At 41.0% G+C, this 19864-nt stretch overlaps 1 protein-coding gene across 4 annotated transcripts in view; it reads right to left on the reverse strand.

Annotated features, from left to right (window-relative positions):
- Window positions 1-16168, reverse strand: part of hectd1 (HECT domain containing E3 ubiquitin protein ligase 1) — a 47669-nt gene extending 31501 nt beyond the window's left edge. For 2 of the 4 annotated variants that reach the window (XM_012968097.3, XM_012968095.3), the window contains exons 1-2: window positions 15973-16168; window positions 4567-4814 (exon numbers count right to left, since the gene is read on the reverse strand). In XM_012968097.3, coding sequence (XP_012823551.1) covers window positions 4567-4706 — 140 coding nt within the window. In that variant the 5' untranslated portion in view covers window positions 4707-4814; window positions 15973-16168. 4 annotated transcript variants of the gene reach the window in all.
- Window positions 16169-19864: the final 3696 nt, after the last annotated feature.

Below are 19864 nucleotides of genomic sequence, written 5' to 3' on the forward strand. Positions count from 1 at the left end.
GCGTAAAGTAGGAGTAGGTACTTACAGAAAGCCCCAAGAGGTCAATATTAATTACTCACTTTATTGCAGAAAAATGATAGGATCATTACTACACATTGCAGGTCGAAAGATGTTTCAGTATTAAGAGGCTTCAGCACAAAACACATAAGATCTGTAATATGCCTAACATTTACTCATAACTACTGGCCTGGCCGTGGGGCCCTATGTGAGTGGCTCCTCCTCCTGTGGTCAGGGCTGTATGAAAATGTGGGGGCACCCTAGGCACTGCACCTAACTACGCCCCCTTAATGCATGCACCTACGTTGCAGAAGTCACATCTCGCACAGGGTGTGCTTTACATCACTTCTGCAGTGCAACCTGACTCTCCCCCTACCCCCCCAGCTCTGTGGCAAGATTTCCTTTGGCTTTTGTATATTTTTTTTAAATCCTAAATCTAATATATAGGGACCCCCACAAACCTGCAGCCCTAGACATAGGCCCACGGGTGCCTAATTATAAATACGGCCCTGTTCGTGGTGTCAGTTATAAGCTCAGGCATCCAAGCCCCAAGTTAGCCATGTTTAACTGCATTCCAATAACTACATACTGTGTGTGGATTTCTTTTTAGTTATTTAAGTATATTTTTCCGCTCCTAGATTAGGCTCCTTTCCAGGAACTAAGGAAGATTAATAGTTTCTATAGGCTGCAAAAAAAAAAAAAAAAAAAAAAAAAGCAGAGGAACTTCCATGTCTACAATATTCCATTTGCATTACAATCGGGCTCTTTCTGGACTGTACCATAAAGTTCTGTAAAGGCCTGTACTAGGGAAGTGTGCCTCCTGTGCTTGTGGTACAGTCCATTCTATCACAGTGGCTCTTTATGAGCAGCACTGTACTACACTTTCTCACTTTATTAAAGCCCGAGCTTCATGGCTAATGGAAACTATTCCGTGAATGTTATTCTGTCCTCTGCAGACCTGTTGTTTTAGCACTTATCAAAAACATTTAGAGCATCCGAGGGGCCACTTAGGCTACAGATCTAAGGGTGCTGTTTAGGAGTGACATTTTTCAGCGGTAGTTTTGGGAACACAAAGCTGGATATTCACAGATCTAATCTGTAACTGTGTGGGAAATAACTAGCATGGGAATCTGTATGAAGGGCTTCATGGACGGCACAAAGCTGCACCCCTTTTTCAGCTGTTGCACCTTACTACTAAACTCAGCATGTGGGATTTGCAGTGTTAGTAACCATGCAAATCCATTTCCCACAATGCCATGCACGTTCTGGCAATAACTGCAATGTAAGACATGGAGTCTTGGCTGGAGCAGAGGAGACTACTGCTACCTTCTTTCAAATGGTACATGTAGTCAGAACCAGCAGTGCAGATAGTGCTAAAGGACATACTGCTTTTAATAGCAGTTATATCTACACTAAAATTGCAAATGTAAAAGGGAGTGGCGAACAGGACTGCTTAAGGCAACTACTGCCCAAGAAATATCTAATTTAAGTCTATGGGGGTGGATATCTGGGTGCTCTTTAGATACTTTTAAAAACCCTGGTGTTACTTAAACACTAACTAGCCCTCTTTGTTGTATTTGTATATTGTAAGTAAAAAAAAAAAACTTTTAAACATTTCATGCAAAAAATAAATATTAAGGACCAAAGCACTGGACCAAAGCACTGATAGTAATAATAATGCAAAATTGTTACTCACAGCAACCAATCAGATCTTTGCTAACACATAGCACATCAGACACCAAGAAGCACATTTTTCAAAGGCCAAAAATTTCTCATCATAAAAATAAATAAATATCATTAACCCAGTTGGCTTATTTGTCCGAGTTCTGTGTAATTGAGCTATTTGTACCCTTTAATGACTATACCCCTTATTAAATAAGATAATTTTGTGCAGGATTTAATCATCTTATTTTACTCTGTCGCTCTTGTGTGTTGTGATGCTGCACAGGGTACCATTACTAAAAGTATAACTAGCAGGCAGATATAATGATAATATACAGAGACCACCCTGTGAGCTGCAACAAGATGAGGCGGGGGGGGGGGGGGGTAGGGTGGCCAGACCAATCACAAAAGGGAAAAGGCTTTGGGGCTTGGAATGGATTGGGTTGCTGTATACAGTCTATACAAATATGCAGGGGAAAAGTCTCTAGGATCAGGAGTCTCATAATAAAATGATAACATACAAAGCAGTCTATGGATCTACTATACAAGCTATGGGTATACTTAATTACACATGTCCAGGGTTTTTTTATTTTCTGGTGTTAACGGCTCTAAAGAAAGTTAGAGGAGGACACTGAATTAAAAATCAAACAAAATATTTTTAGAATAAGAGAGAACTTTATAGGCAAGCAGAAATTGCAGGCAGAGGGCTATCAGCCCCCAATCGATTGGCGATTATCAGCATGGTTTGTGATGCAAGGGAGAGAGTAAGGTCACAGGGGGTGTATTGCGAGCCTGTGGAAAAGCGCAGGCTGACAATATGTCCGTACGCTTCAAAAAAAACTTCTTGTTGTGCACCTGAAAGCACTGAATGTGTGTAGGCACACACAGCCAATATCTTTCAACTAATGCAGGTTTGTTGGAGGATATCAGCTGTGGGTGCAGGCACAAGTTTTTTTTTTTTTTTTTTTTTTTTTTTTTTTTAAAGTGTACGGGCATATTGCCAGCCTGCACTTATCCGCAGCAGGCTGACAATACACCTGTGTGACCCTAACCTGAACGCATTCCAGAGAGGCAGAAGCCTGCTATACAAAGAATATAGAGCAAATTGAAGAAAAAAAAAAAATAGACTTCTGTAAGGCTAATGCCACAGCGTGCAGATTATCAGCATATGTATAAAGGCAAAATCAGACCCTACGCTGGCATCAGCATTTCCCTGTGCCATTGCATGGGCACACAGAGTGGATTTAGGCACTACAATGAATAATCGCTCATTTTGAAGCCACAAACCGCTCTGTGTGGCTGTACCTGTGTGATGCAGTGGTTCCAAGTGAAGACACAGGGAGAGGCCGATGCCAGTGTAGAGGTTGATCCTCGAACCGGTTTCAATCCTTGTAAAATTCCACCTCCATAACATGAAACAGAACTCTACAGACACATTTTTCCATAATATGGACCAACTGGAGACCTGTGGGCTACATGTGACCCTTTAAAAGATTTTCTGGCCTCTCAGTATGTTTAAGGGCTCTACAGACTTTGTTGTATGACAGCATGATTTTAATATAATCCAGCCCTGGAACATGCTGTGTGACAGATAATCGTCCAACTACATGTAAAAGACAGCACTGATTATGGAGAAATATATAAAACAGTGTTTATTTAGAAATCATATGGAAAGCCCAATATCAGTAATTCTGGGCCCACACTGCAGCTGAGAAGATGCTCCATGAGAGTGTGAGCAGGAATTCACACCAAGAGTGAGTGAATGAGTGAGTGGAAAATGAATGCTTCCAGTGAAGTAATGGGGGCAAGGTGGGGAGAGCACTGCTGGAGGGCGCCAAACAGGTATGTCAAGGAAGTGCACACTCAGCTCTGATGCTCCTGGATGGGAGCCTTGTGGGGGGTGGGGGGGGGGCCTAGGTTAGATGGGCTATGATGCCATACTCTAAGAAGGCTGAGCTTGTGGAGATCTCTGGAACAACCCCTGGTGCCAGGAAAATACTGTCTGCAGAACATCATCTAGTAGCACAAGATAGTTTTAACTGGCATATTCAAATCTGAAAAAATCCCCCAAAAATTGCACAATGTAATAATACACTGTCAATTATCCACAGTGTTAAAGTCACATGACTTGATTCAAGTTTGACTGAAGTTGAGATTCAAGCTTTGACAAATTTACAAAAAAACAACTGAAAACTTGTATTTTACAGCTTCTTATGGCAGAAACATGTCCGTTCTTTCTAAATTGCTTTCCCCCCCCCCCATATACATTGGATAAAAAATAGAAAACTTTGTTGCATTCAGAGATATTTCAAAGCATAACGATAATGAGTGCACACAAAATAATTAACAGAGAAAGCAATAAAAAGCAATAAAAAGCTATTCCCAACAAGACTTGTGGTCTAAATCCACACATCCACTGGTCTTACTAAACATTTTATGGGCCAGAACAAGCAACAACAAAATGTCACTGAAATAAAATAGCAAAATCTAAATTGCAAAAAAAAAAAAAAAAAAGCAAATAAAATAATGTTCACATTGTAAAAGTGAACATAATTTAAAACAAACGAAACAATTTCCAGTTATTTGTAAATGTAACTATTCAGTATTGGACTGTCCTTTGCTAATTTCTGCACTGCTGGTACAAGCCCCATTAATATAATGTAGCGAAAGACAGCTCTTCTCTGGCCATGACTCAAATTTCCACAATGCCTTTCATGTGGCCTTGCAAAAATTATACAAGTGGTACAGCAAATATTAATCCAGCACAAGGCTGTTCAACTGGGACCCGCAGGCCAGCTATGGCTCTTTGTAGCATTACCATGAATTCCCCTTAACTTTTTCAAACTCATAAGAAAGTTGTATTTGTACTTAAAAAAAAAAAAATGACGTAATGGACAAACAACTTACGTTTCAAAACACCTATCCACATTATCCGACATGAGCAGCAGCATGCAGAGCTGTTCCAAGGCAATGAGCTGCATGTCTCTCTCATCCCCCTGCCCCATCTGCAGCCATTCCAGTAGTGTGTCTGGATCTACGTCAGCCATGGTAGCACTGCGCGGAGAGGGATTCCGCGCTGGCTGGAGGGGACGGCGCCCGACTTAAAGAGTTCTTCCTTTCCACAATCTGTAATGCTGTCAGCCAGGGTCCCTCACCTGCGGAGAAAGAAGGAAATGCAACCGGTATTAATGGCTTGCCTAAAGCAGGTTAATCCCTGCCTGACCACAGCAAGGCACAGGCGCCGGGAAAGTGTCAGAGTATAAGCCGATTATGCGTGTGCTGGACTTCAAACAGCAGCCTGCCGTGACACTGGCGTAGGACACTGGCAACGCTTACACTGATAGCTGAACTCTATGCTTGAATTTTACATCTTCCTGCTATATAAAATGTGCAAAACTAACCATAGCTGCATGGATTTCAATAACGGGCAGGCTGGCCGGATACCCAGGGACTTCCAGGTTTCCCCACGGGTCAGTCGGGGGTTAACAAGTGAGCCACATGCGCACATTATAGCCCATCAACACAACCATCTCCTTTACAATGTTAAAAACTGCAATTCAGGGCATTTTGTTGTTCTGCCAGTGAAGCTTCCTATTAATGTACATGATAATCACCTGGATCCAAGTGATTCAGACAGTCGTCTAACCCATGACGGACATTAAAACGAATTGGAAGCAATTTCAGGCATTTTATTGCCTTCCAGCTGAGCTACTAAATGTCTGGGGCCCAAAAGCCTGCTGTGTGTGCCATTGCCCCAAGACTATTTACTTTCACGAATATGTGGGAGCTGTCATATGCACGTTTTCATTTAACACCTTTTAATAAAACATTCATACCCGTTATAAATGTATTTAAATCTCTCAGCTATCAATCATATTTTGCCTGCCTTGCCTCTATGCCTCAGGCATTGAGGTGAGGCTGGCAATTACTTTCACTTTAAATTCTGAACTTCCTAGATGTCACTGCACCCGCTTATTTCCCCTCTCCTCTTGGGGCATGGGCCTCAGGTCCCCCATTGTGGCAGATAAAATTTAGGGGTGATACAAAGCTTGCCTTAATAACAGTGCCCACAAAATGGTGCCTGCCTGCTTGCAGGGATTATAAATTCCTAGACTGAAGGAAACAAGATTTAAATAATTTATACAGTCTAAAGAAAAGTTTATTTTGCTTGACTAACATGATAGAAAAGGATTTGCAGTTATTAGTGTGCCAAATCCCCTTCAATAGAACCTGAGCACCCAGGTCCCTGGCCAAATTAATCCCACACATCAAGGGCCAAACGGGCTAATATAATGCACAGTCAGCAGAATTACTGAATGTCTAGCCTCCAGGTAAATTAGAAAAGATTCACTACTCTCCTTTTCTATTTCCACCCAAATCTGATAGATCAGTGTCATCCAATTGGCAATGTACAAGCAGGGCTCCATCCAAATGATTTTTATTAACATATAGTATATGGAAATAGAAATCCTCCTTCAAAGGGCCAGGCAAAACATACACAAATGTAATAATAAATAATAATATTTAATAATAATAATAATAATAATAATAATAATAATAAGTACACTTTTGAAAACGCAGCCCCATTTCTAAAACCCTTATTAATTGTATCTGAAATGCTCATAGATACTCAGGAGGATGTCAATGAATATTCGTTACCTACAGCTCCACTGAACACACTGGAACTGGCTACCTATTAATGAAACATTCAGAAGAATTAGTTGTTAATAGGAGCAAATTGTGGTATCCAGCTTTATACAGAGAGCACTTTATACAGAGTGAGGCAGAATACACGTAAGTGGCAAGGCTCCAGCAATCTGTACAACAGGTGACCCTGCAGTAATGTGACGTATAACATTTCTACACAGGGACATTTCTATACAGGGTAGTAATAAGCATGATGTGGCAGTGCCATGCCAGACTTGAATTTCCACCCAAAAGTGAAATAGCATTTAGGAAGTTGCACCATACCCATGACACGTGCAAGAGCTGCGTCAGGGCCAATAATAAGCTCAGAGCTAGAGGTACCTCTTGTTTCCAAAACCAGCAGTACTTCCAGTCCTTCCTGTACCTGACGGAACACTTTATACCGTCATCGTCTATCAACACTGAGAAATGGTAATTATCACACATCTTTACAGCTCTAGGGTTTTTTTTTTATAGTAGAACACATTCATTATGCAGCACTCATCCTTGATTGGTCACAATGGCATGATAAACAGCTACTCATCCTGGGTGACTATGGGGCTAAAGCTCATACATAAAGCTGTAACTCTCAGTCCTTAGCACCCAAAGGCAACATTACTCACAAGATGCCCTTGCCTATTCACCAGAACACCATGATGTGTCTGGCAGAATTCCACCACAAGCCTAGGATACACCACACAAGACCCATGCCAACATCCTTTTTTGGTGCAACTGAGCTTCAAAGGCTGGGGTTAAAGGAACAGTAACACCAAAAAAATGAAAGTATCAAAGTAATTACTACATTATGTTTTATTGCCCTGCGCTGCTAAAAGCCATGTATTTTCTTCAAAGACCCTACTATAGTTTATATAAACAAGGCCTATATTTTTATTAAAAAAAAAAAAGCCCGCAGATTTCTATAGGAAATCCAATGATGGAGCTGGGGGTAGGGGTGTGTTTAGGTTAGGTCCATTTTCTTCACAGTTCCAATACAAAGACCATATCATTCTTCTTCTAAAGGCTACCATATATGTTAAGATTATTCTCTCCCCAACAACCAATTTTAGTGTGATCCAACAAAGGTTAGTGGGCACTAACAACTGCACATCTAGTGATTTTTCATCCGATATCAGATCAGAAAATCGATTGGGCAGGTTTAAAAAATTTTGCCCATTGCCCAATTGTATGCAGGACCAAGCAGGAGGTTTTCCTAACTTCAACTAGACAAAATTGCTTGAAATGGACATTTTCGTTGATAGGCATTTCATACTTTTAAACAATCGTTTCAGGATAAGCTTGGTCCTATGATAACAAAAAGATCTTTTAAAAATCTTGTACAGCCAGCTTAACTCCATTGCCCAACCATCCATCCCAACCACACAGTAAAACATAAGGCTATATCACACTGGCCTTTAAGGTGGCCACACACGTGGCGATCTGGCGATGTTTTGTGCGACCATCGGTCAGATCCGCCACACACCGTCAGGGCTGAAACAGCAGATAAGGAGGTAGAAACAATAGGATTTCTACTTCCTTCTGCCGATTCAGCCCTGATGGCAGATTTTGCTCAGGCGCCTTCTATGGCGCCCGATCAAAATTTTCTGACCTGGCTGATCGGCGAATCGACCGATATCAGCAGCCTCCTGCGATACCAGTCGACTCACCGACTTGCCATACACGCACCGAATATTGTACGAAACGAGGTTTCTTACGGTATTATCGGTGCGTGTATGGCCAGCTTTACTCCTTTTTCTAAATCCTCACATCTCTCCAATCTATACTCTTTCATTTCATCCCACAAAGCAAAGAGTGTGTTCCCTACATCCCTCCCACTTAGTTACTTGTCCTCCGACCCGTATTACTTCTTGTGTTTTGTTTTTGTTTTTTTTTAACAAAGCGAAACTTTTTAGTCCTACACAGGGTAAAATATGTATGTAAAACATTTATCAGTTGACAGAGTAAAAATTTAAACTGGTGGTGAAAATAGCCATCGTGGTCATCAAGCTAAGGTTAAGGACCCATGGAGCGGTTCAGTCGCCTTCAAACTTATCTGCCTATTATCAAAAGGAAGGTTTATCCTCGTTAATGACTTGGGTAAAAGTTTATCCAAAAATCCAGCTTTTCTAGTGCAATCTTGGACAAGCAACTTGCTTTTTTTACTTCAACCTGACTGCCCATTATTCACTTGTATTTCTCACAGTATCTTCAGCTTTATAACCAACCCCAATGTTCAGCCTTCTACTGTTTTTATCAATGCTACAGATGCCAAAACACAGGATTCAACCACCCATTGCTGGGGTTCTGCCCATTCTGTAATGGGGCTATATTTAGCACTCAAGCCTCTTAAATCACCTGTACTCCACTTGGACAAAACAAATAACTTGATGCTTTTCCCGATAGGGTGTAACCCATGCTCAATTGTTCAAAATTCCCTGCAGCATTCACCAGGGCACACAACATTTTACAAGTGTTCAAATCTTTAACTGCTGACATTACACAGCAGCAATGTATTTGTTTCAGAGCTATGTATATAGTAAAGTGACAAGTGACTCTGGCATTGGCAACTCAAAGTCTATTAACCCTTAAGCCCATCCTTTCCACTCTACTTACTACTCCACTGTTGAAGCCATCATTGTTGGAGGCATATAACCAGGGGCATTTCTACTTTCATTTTAAGGTTAATTTTGTTTTCAATGGTCAAGGTTAATGCCCACTTCCATAGGCACAGAGACCATAAAGGAAACAGTGTGTGAGAAACAAGAATGTGCCAGCGCATTTTAGGATTTTGATGTAATATTTGGCCACGTCCAAAATCATGCAGTATGAATTTAATAAAGAGATTGTTCATCTTTAAAGGGATTCTGTAATAGTGTACTTTTTATTTCTAAATAATAACCTATTGTTTCTCCTACTCCCATGTAACTGGAGGAGTCCCAAGCCAGACTTGGATTCCTTACTATTGAGTGCTATCCTGATATCTACTGGGACTGCTATCTTGCTCCCTTCCCATTGTTCTGCTGATCAGCTGCTGGGGGGTTAGCTTAGAATTTCAGCAGCTAACCGGTTGCTAGGATCCAAATTACCTAGCGGCCAGGCAGTGATTTGAATGTGAAACTGAAATATGAAAGGACCTGAATAGATGTAACAAAATACATCAAATTCTAGGCTCACAGAGCTAGTGGGTTCAGAAAGTTGGAGGCAAATAAAGGCAATTAATTTGAAATCCATTAAAAAAAAAAATTAAGACCAATTTAAAAGTCTGGCCATTCTAAAACATACTAAATGCTTGAAGATGAACCACCCCTAGACCTAACAGCTAATGCTCTAACCCAGCTAATGCCCACCCAACTCTGGGATGCTATCCAACTACAGTAAAAATGAAATATTGTTAACAAGCAATAGGTAAGTGCTATGCCACAATCACTTGCCACACACTTGAGGGAGGGGAGTTGTTTATACAAAGCAATATCTATTGTTTGTGCAAAACTGTCGGTTGTACTAACAGTAGTTATGTCCCCAGTTTCAAACAATGTGGGATAAAAAAAAACAGCTACCAAACAGGACAGGATAATTATAAGATACAAAAAGCCCCAAAGGTTCCAGAATGTAAGCTTTTAAAAGCAATTAGAGTACAATGTTATAAAAATATATACTGTATTTAGCTCAAATACAACAACAACAAATAGCTTGGTACAAAGAACCAGTGGATACATATTATCCAATGAAAATTCTGCTTGTCATTTGATATACAGGCCACAAACATAGCAAAAATCTCTTGCAGATTGACCAGATTTCCCCCCCGATTACATTCCTGTAACGGAGACAGGGTGCTTTTTGCTCTGTACAACTATGTGGTGGGATGAAACCAAGCAACACACACTCAAAAGAACTCCAACCCAAGGCTTAGCAACCATGCAGTCAACATAGGAATATCACTGAGCGCACATTCTCATAACAGTCTGGAGTGCTCTACCAGACCAGTCACTAAAACTTTAGGCAGGGTATAATTAAGCCCCTCTTCCCCACAGAGGGAAAGAATAATGCAGTGATCCCACACCAGTGGCTCGTGAGTAACATGGTGCTCACCTTCCCCTTGATGTTGCTCCCAGTGGACTCAGAGTAGGTGCCAGTTTTACATTTCTGGCTTGGAAACATGTTTGGAAGCAGAGACACAGTTTTACCCCAAGCAGAGCCTCCTGCAGGCCAGCAGGCCACATGGGGATACCAAATAGCCAAACACAGCCCTTATTTGGCATCCCCAAAAAACTTTTGTCTTTCTTGGTGTGGCTCACCAACACGTTCTAGATCTTGAGTGTGGCTCACGAGTAGAAAAGGTTCTCTGTATTAATATAAAATAGGTAAAAATGGAAAGCTGTGCTTTGAAATTTGTGCTTGAAAAAGGTCCTATTGCCGACTTCTGGGACTATGTAATGTGTTCACAATAAAATTGTGATTTTTTTTTTACATAGGGTGTGATGATTTTTGGCATGAAAGAGACACTCCATGAACAGAAAGAATTTATATATATATATATATATATATATATATATATATATATAATAACCAAGTAGGTCGGCACTCACAACAAATCAGTAGTGGAAGCCTGGGTGCAGTCCTCAAAGGAGTCAATCAAAAAAGGGGCCACTTCACACAGGTCTTATCACGAATTTTAGTAGTTTATTAAGTTATTAAGTTTCAGCTGAAATGTCAGTTCTTCGTTTTTCACTAAATAAACTACTAAAATTAGTGATAAGACCTGTGTGAAGCTGCCCCTTTTTCGATTGATACACACACACATATATATATATATATATATATATATATATATATATATATATATATATATATATATATATATATATATATATATTTTTTTTTTTTTTTTTTTACACACACACAGACATTGAGATATTCTGTGCATTAAGCTACTAAAGTTAGAAAAGAAGTAAGAAAAACGTGAAGATGTGAGATATTTAGATTACCAAGCCAGAACCTGAGCACAACAATGACTGTGCAGTCCCAAGTACACCAAGTACCACTTGCAAAAAACAATCCCTCATAGCGGAGGCTCCAGCAGGCCAGTTCTAATCCCAGCTGCACAATATTAAACAAGCGGAATACTTCTGAGAGTCACAGGCAGTTATCTAAGTAAAGCCATAAAGGCAAACTAAACAAAGGCACACTTACCTTGTATTCTGTGTGCTGTGCAAGGACAAATCCCTACGGTGCCCTCACTAAACACTCTGTTCCCGATCCCACCCCTCTCATTTGCTATAGAAACAACCAAGGGAGCTAGGGGGTCCCGTTACTAGATCCTATTTTTAGATGTTCGAAGTATCCTCCCATAAACTGATCTGCTGCCAGTAAACACCCTACTATGCTCCCCTGAACACTCACATAAAGCAAAAAAACGAGTAGCTGCTGCTAACACATCAGACATAACAAACATTATATAAAATGCCGTCTGCTTTCCCTCACTACTTCTTGGCGTGGGCAGCTGACACTGGATTTGTTAGGAGTTATTTTTTTTTTTTTTTTATTTAGTGGCGGAATGCAAAGTAAAAAGGTTTTTAAAAGGCATTTATACATGAAAAATAAACCCACACCTATTGTACATTTGTCACAGGCGTCACACATCTGCAGTGCCGGAAAGGGTCATGGTGGAGGTGGATAGAAAGAGAAACCGAGTTTGTTTACTTTAGAACCATAACCCATTAATTAGTCCTGATTGGTCCATAGCAGTTAGACCCATGAAAGCTAACCCCTCATTGGTTGCTATGAGCTACTCCTCCTCCTAATTAATGCTGGTTTTAAAATTTTATAACTGGTTCTTTAATTTAGTACAACCTTGGCACTAAGCCATTTATCTTTAAACCCAACATGTCTGTGGGTCAAAGATTGTGTTTTGGGGCCACATGCCCCTCATCCTCCGGCAGGACAAATATAATTAAAACTGAGTTAAGAATACTACATTAATGGGAAACTCCACATTAAAACTGTTTAATCTATGTTAGCATGCTGGTGAGAATTTCAGTTTCTTTCCTTATGCAAAAATAAAGTGGTAGTTATCCTTTAACTTAATATTTAGTATGATGTAGAAGGACCAGTTCTTAGCTACTTTTCAATTGGTCTTCATTATTTTTTTTTATAGTTTTTAAATCATTTGTTTCTTCTCACTCTTTTCAGCTTTCAAATGGAGGTTGCTGACACCATCAGCTAAGAACTATTGCTCGTTGAGGCTATAATTTTGATATTGTTGTTTTTATTACTTATCTTTCTATTTACAAGTATGGGATCCCTTATCCGGAAACCTGTTATCCAGAATCTTCCAAATTACGGAAAGGCCATCTCCCTTAGACTCCATTATAAGCAAATAATTCTAATTTTAAAAAATGATTTCCTTTTTCTCTGTAATAATAAAACAGTACCTGTACTTGATCCCAACTAAGATATAATTAACCTTATTTGAGGCAAAACAATCCTATTGGGTTTATTCAATATTTAAATGATTTTTAACAAACTGAAGTAATGGAGATCCAAATTACGGAAAGATCCCTTATCCGGAAAACCCCAGGTCCCGAGCATTCTGGATAATAGGGGACCTGTATTAATCACTTTGTGCTCTCTGGTACCATCTCTTGAAACAATGCAGTATTTGTCAGTTCATCAGCTGGCTTCTGCTGCATAGTTTCAGGAGTCAGAAGCAAGAGTGCAGAAAATGCAAACAGACAGATACTGCTTTTCATTACATTTACATGCAACTTTGAAACCAGTGAAATTGTGTATATTGGAAAATTGCTTAGGTTCTTCCCTTTTAAAGCCTAGCAGTTTTTAATGACAATTGATGCATGCTGGGAGTTACCACTCATCAATAATAAAAATTACAAATAAATAGAAACAGGAGCATCTCAGGTAACAAATTACAGTAATATGGTTACTGTACTACACACAGGACATTGTTTTGGGTTAATCAGACTTGATAAAGGTTATCAGCTGGCACAGTCACGCTGTCTGTGTAATAAGGCTTGGAAACATCTGTCCCATATGCCGGTATAGTGACCTGAGTCTGTGTATCTAGCTGCCGTGCTTTAAGAAGAATGCGTCTGTGCATGACATCCTCAATATGTATGGCCTCGCCATTCTCTGTGTGTATGAAACCATGAAGGAGCTTGTTCAAAGAATAATTTTCAGTTTGGGTGCTGAATGGATGGACTAACTGTTTGTTTAATCTTAAAGCCTAAGGCTACAGTCACCTGGAACAGCTTTGCTTTATTCTTGTGAGCAGCTCTGCACCTTGGTGTGTTCCACCTGCGCAGGTGTGCAATGTACCACATGGAAAGGAGGTGGCGCAGGAATGATCATTATTAACATGCATTTATATAGAGCAGACATATTCCACAAAGTCCCTATCAAACTCAAAAACACACTATGGCCAATTCTATCAGGTGCCATCCAACTTGTATGTTACTGGATATGGGGGCAAATACTCAAAAACCTCCCACACAAACATGTTGTGTTGAGTCCAAATCTGGACCCGAGACCCAAACCTGCAACATTTTTCACTTGTTGGATCCACTACCTTATCCAAGCTGCACATTCCTCTCCTGCAATCAGATCCATTGGCCAACTTGAAATTAAAACACTGGAAGGTGAAAAATAAAATTTGAGAACAGTGTCCCGGACCAATACCTCTCCACAAACACAAAAATACCCTCCTTGTTGTGGGTAACCCAGGGGTTCCCATACGGATACAGAATTCTAAGGGTGAAGACACACTGAGCTACTAGTAGCAGCTACTTTTTCACGGCTACTAAGGGCTCTGGCACACAGGGAGATTAGTCGCCCCGAACTACCATCCCACCAGCGAAAATGTAAGTCGCCGGTGGGATGGCACATGCTGCGCAGGCGATTTCGGCAAATCGCCGAAGTTGCCTCGCGTGGCATTTTCGGCGATTTGCAGAAATCGCCTGTGCAGCGTGTGCCATCCCACCGGCGACTTACATTTTCGCCGGTGGGATGACAATTCGGGGAGATTAGTCGCCCGCGAACATGGAGATTTGTTGTGGGCGACTAATCTCCCCGTGTGCCAGAGCCCTAAACTCCAGAAAATACCTTGCCATAGACAGTAATGAGAATTGCCTCTGCTTAAACACACGTAGAGACAATTATCAATAAATGATCCGCATTGTCTGTTTTAGAAGCCATGACAAGTAGCTGCTACTAGTAACTGTGTGTGTCTTCACCCTAACACACAGAACATACAAACTCCTAGCAGATAATGCCCTTGTTGGAATCGAACTAGATTACAGCTGCTAACCAATGCACCATGATGCTGCTTATCTTTCCTCTGTAATTACAGGACCATGAGAATGCAATGAAATAAGTATTTCAGATTTTTATTAAATTCTTGAGGGTCACATACTATACTGTACACAGGGTGGAATTTACCATAAGCCTGCTCCTACCAAATGCTTTGACAATGAACACCATGGCGGTACCCAAAGAACAAAAACTGAGTGGCCTAAGGTGCACAGAACAGTTTTTTTACTTAATTCCAAAAGAACTGGTCCATTGGGGAAAGGATCCCTGAGAACTCACTACTGATGCCACTACCCAACTGGTATGACAAGGCTTTGATAATTTTAGATAACCAATCTAAACGTGGGTAAAGCGGGTGCTGCAGATGGCACCCATGTTCCTTGCTCAGCAGGAGGCTATTGGACTTAACCTGGCATTTAAACCACCACCCCCGTAAGTAGCGTGACAACAGCTGCAAAGACCAACGTATCCTGTACTAGTAGTGCTTTAGAGCTTTAGATCAGACATTACGTCATCGGCAAAGGTAAATTGTTACATGAGACATAAATATTACCAATTTCTAGAGGTCAGAATAAGCCTGTCCTTATTGTTACTTTATCAAAAACACCAGACTTCTTATGAAAGGGAAAACAAAATTACAATTTACAAAAATGTAGAAGGGGTTACACTGCTAACATTCCAACCTAGACAAATACACAGGGGAATTCATTGGCCCTGTCTGGGAGGGGGGTACTGGGGGTACTAAGTACATAACTATAGAATATAGTAGTGCCAGGCTTGGAATACTGTAATGTCTAGAAAATAATCTCTAAAATAAATATTTAGCCAATGATGAAGTTATCAGTTAAAGATACTAGAACCCCCATAAAATCTCTTGATATCCCACCCGGGAGTTAATATGGGGGGTAGGAAGAGAAGGCTCTCAGGCCCCGGATTTGGGGTTAAGCAGGACTCAGTATAAAAATAGGACATTCCATCTGTTACGTTTCCCGAAAGTTACAGAAATGGGTATATTCCCCTACATCCCTGGTCTCCCAAGTGCGCCCCCTGTTATTTAACTACAACTCCCAGAATCCCCGCGGCCGGACCCCCCTGGTACAGATCGAACGCTCTGCTCTTACCTGCCGTCACATCCCAGGTTTCTATGTGAGGGCGAACTAACAATAGGCCTCTGTGTGACCTAAATCCGGTGGAGCCCTGTGTATCCGCCTCCTCCCGGATTAGGCCCCGGATCTCACACTGGCCCCTTAAACCACCCGGCCGGTGTTAGTAATTACGGGCGAGTCGCGGAGGGACGCGTTGTCTTACCGTGTCAGTGCAGGGCCGCTCTGGGCCTTGCAGCTCCGGCAGATCCACGGACAGTCACACGGAGCGTGTCACGGGCTCAGCTCTAGGCTCCGCCCGCTACACCCGGCATCCAGCAGGGGGCGCTCTTCCGAAAGGCAGAGATAATGCGGAAGGAACTGTCTGCGATTTGTTTCCTGTCTCTGCTGCCGAACCCACGTCACGTGAGAAGTCAATGCGCAGCCAATCACGCCACGAACTGAAGCTCCGCCTGCATTTATCAGCGAGTCATTGGGAACTGCCGCAAACACTGAAGTGGGGCATGTATATAGTCCCTCACAGCTGCCTGGGGGCTCCGTTAGCTGTGGGAGTGCTACACATGGAAAGCTCGTAACAAACAACACTAAATAGTCTTTTTCATCTAGAGGGGGAAAGTCAGAGCAGTCACAAGGGAAGAGATACGTGCAATTAGGAAACAGCATTTATATGTTCATATTATAAGTATTCCCAGAGGCTCTTAAACCTCAACTATGAACTTCTGAAGATTCATGGTTTGGGCGTTAGGATTGAGCTCTATTATGCCTTAAACTAGTGCTTCTCCCTTGGATAGACTCTCCAGCCACCATGGCACAATAACTGTTTGCTCTCCAACCCCTCTCCTTCTTCCCTCTTTCTTCCTACTCTATGTTATTGTTATGAAAACCAATAAAAATCAACCTTTAAAAAAAAAAAACTAGCAGTTCTCAACCTGTGGGTCAGGACCCTTTTGGGGGTCGAATGACCCTTTCACAGGGGTTGCATAAGACCATCGGGAAACACATATTTCCAATGGTCTTAGGAATCATTTAATGGTTGGGGGTCACCACAACACGAGGAACTGTATTAAAGGGTCGCGGCATTAGGAAGGTTGAGAATCACTGCCTTAAACAGTCTCTTAAAACTCACGTTTTCACTCAAACCTATAACCTAGACCCCCCCAAACATTCACTAACCACTGGTTTTCACCTCTCACTCCGCACTTTCTGTCACTTTACACACCTACATTAAAGGAACAGTAACACCAAAAAATGAAAGTGTATAAAAGTAATGACAATATAATGTAATGCTGCCCTGTATTGCTACAACTGGTGTGTTTGCCTCAGAAAGACTACTATAGTTTATATAAGTAAGCTGCTGTGTAGCCATGGGGGCAGCCATTCAAAGGAGAAAAGGCACAGGTTACTTAGCAGATAACAGATAAACCCCATTATATGGGGCTTATCTACTAGTTATCTGCTATGTAACTTTTCTCCTTTTTTCCAGCTTGAATGGCTGCCCCCGTGGCTACACAGCAGCTTATTTATATAGTAGCTTTTCTGTAGCAAAAACACCAGTTTTTTGCAGGGCAACAGCACATTATATTTTAATTACTTTAAAACACTTTAATTTTTTGATGTTACTGTTCCTTTAACACCATCTAACGCCATACTAGTTACCCTGACCTTATGTCTCAGCCCTCCCTTTAACAATGTAAGCTCTTGCGAGCAGGGCCCTCCCCCTAGTGTCTCCAATCCTCATCCAGTGTAACTGCAAATGTTAACTGTTCTGTGTTTTGTACCCCTCTATTCTGTAAAGTTCTGCGTAAATTGATGGCACTATATAAATAATAATAATAAAGGAAAACTAAAGCCTATCTAAAGAAGTAGGGCAGAAATGTTGTACATTTTTTTCTGGGCTTCTGTACCAGCCCAAGGCAGCCACAGCCCTTTCACAGGGAAGCCCCCAAAGATGCCCAGTAACTCCCCATCTGTTTCAATGCACATGCTCTGTGCTGCTTTCAGTTACTGAGCTTAGGGACCAACTCAAAATATACTGCATAAATAGAGTACACATGTAACAGTAAAAGGATGATTAGTCATTCATTCAGAGTCACAATGAATGACAGATCTGAAACCAGGGCTATTGCATCCGAACTGAATAAGTAACCCTGTAGAATCAGCTTATATGACAGACATATTTCATTTTCTGCTTATTAATTTGCAACAACCCCTAAACTCAGCTTCTCAACAGCTGCTCAGAGCCCACTAACCATGTGGACTGTCCCAGACAGTTCTAACAGAATCCAAGAGAGGAAGCTACTGTGACAACAATAAAGACCTATATCATTACTACTAGAGAGATGCTGAAACTTTAAGCCAGTCCAGCCAGTTTATTATATAAGATATGGCATTTCTAGCCATATTCATTTTTAGGGTTTAGTTCTCCTTTAAAGGAGATTAAATGCCCAGATCACTGGGGAGGGTGCAAATTCGTTAAGCACCCCCAGTGACTAAAATTACTACTGTTTCACCCTGGGCTGGATCATTTGTTCTTTATCAAAAATGGCTTCATTTCATAGAGAGAACTGCGTTGCCATTTTATTGTCGCTCCCAGGTATCCATTTAGCTGATTCAAGCTGGATTCATGAGCAGTACAGCAAGATCCAAAGAAATGGTGCAGCAAACAAATTGGCACCTCCAGTGATTTAAACTTTTCGTCTCCTTTAAACAGTCCATGTGTGAGGTACAAACCTGTTTTAAAAAAACTTGGTACACTGTAAAATATAAATTATCGTTTTCTGAAAAATATAGGCACATTTTGAATTTGATGCCAGCAACAGGTTTAAAAAAAAGTTGGATAGGGTAACAAAAGACTAGAAAAGGGGTATAATGCTAAAAAGAGCATCCCAGAGGGGGATGGGTTGCTCAGAAGTAAAGATGGGAAGGGGCACACCATTCTGCGCAGGGGCAGATATTAGGAATAACAATTCTCAAGGTAAAATTGCAAAAAATCTGGGGATTTCATCAACTACAATATATGATATTATTAAACGATTCTGGTGAAACCTCTACACAAAGGATGAGGCTAAATTTTTGTTCTTTTACTGGGCATCTTTAAAGGTATACTGTCATGATGTTTATAGTGTACTTTTTATTTCTTATTTACACTGTTTACATAGCAAATCACTCCATCATTTCAATTTTTTTTTCTTGAACCAACAAATGTATTTTTTTAGCTGTAATACTGGAGTGTAGGCGCCATCTCAGAAGGAAAGGCATTTTGGCATTTTACTGCCAATAGATTTGCCACATTAGTGCCACCTAGAAAAGCTTTACCATACCTGAGTAATCAGCCCTAGAAGCTTTCTCTGATTGCAGCTGCCATTTCAGCTTGTTGTTCATAGCTTCCTGTTTGCAGTTTAGCCCTTATAGCTCAGATCACACATTTCTAAGGGTGGGGGAAGTAAGTTTTATGAATTTTTATGGGAGGGGGAGCAGGAGAGGGGAGAGAGCTGCACAGACTCTGGCCTTAGGAATTAAGGATTTTTCTGAGAGAGGAAGTCAGATACCCTAAGAACATGTTTACATAAAAGGAGACAAAAAAATCCTGTGTTTCTTTTGATAGAGGACTCAGTGCAGCATTTCTATGAGTGCTTATGGCTGTATTTACATAGACCTTTCTTATAAAGCTTACTTAGTTTTTACCTTTCCGTCTCCTCCTTTAACCCATGGCCCCTCCCTTGGGAATTTACTTTGGCATGCTTAGTTCTTTTCAGCTCAGATTATTAAACACCCCACTCCAGTCTAGCAGCCAATGAAGAGATGGCATTGCTGGTTCCCATATAAACTCTGTTCTAGCTGTCTGCTGCTATTTTTTTTCTCCTAACCTCCTCCTCTAAGCTTAGTTTACACATTACAGTGCTCAATCCAACCAGGACCAACATAAGTTCTGCATGTGTAAGCCTGCTTTGATTGCATGAACTTTACACTGAATATGGCTCTTTGCAAACGTGCTGTTTGCAGATATAAATGTCACTGATGATGTGTCAGAGCCAAAATGGCCACCGGGTGAGAGCAGCTATTTGTTTTAGGAAAATGTGATGGTGCTGGCAAACGGA

This window comes from Xenopus tropicalis, chromosome 8 (assembly GCF_000004195.4).
Source record: "Xenopus tropicalis strain Nigerian chromosome 8, UCB_Xtro_10.0, whole genome shotgun sequence".
Taxonomy (NCBI): Eukaryota; Metazoa; Chordata; class Amphibia; order Anura; family Pipidae; genus Xenopus; species Xenopus tropicalis.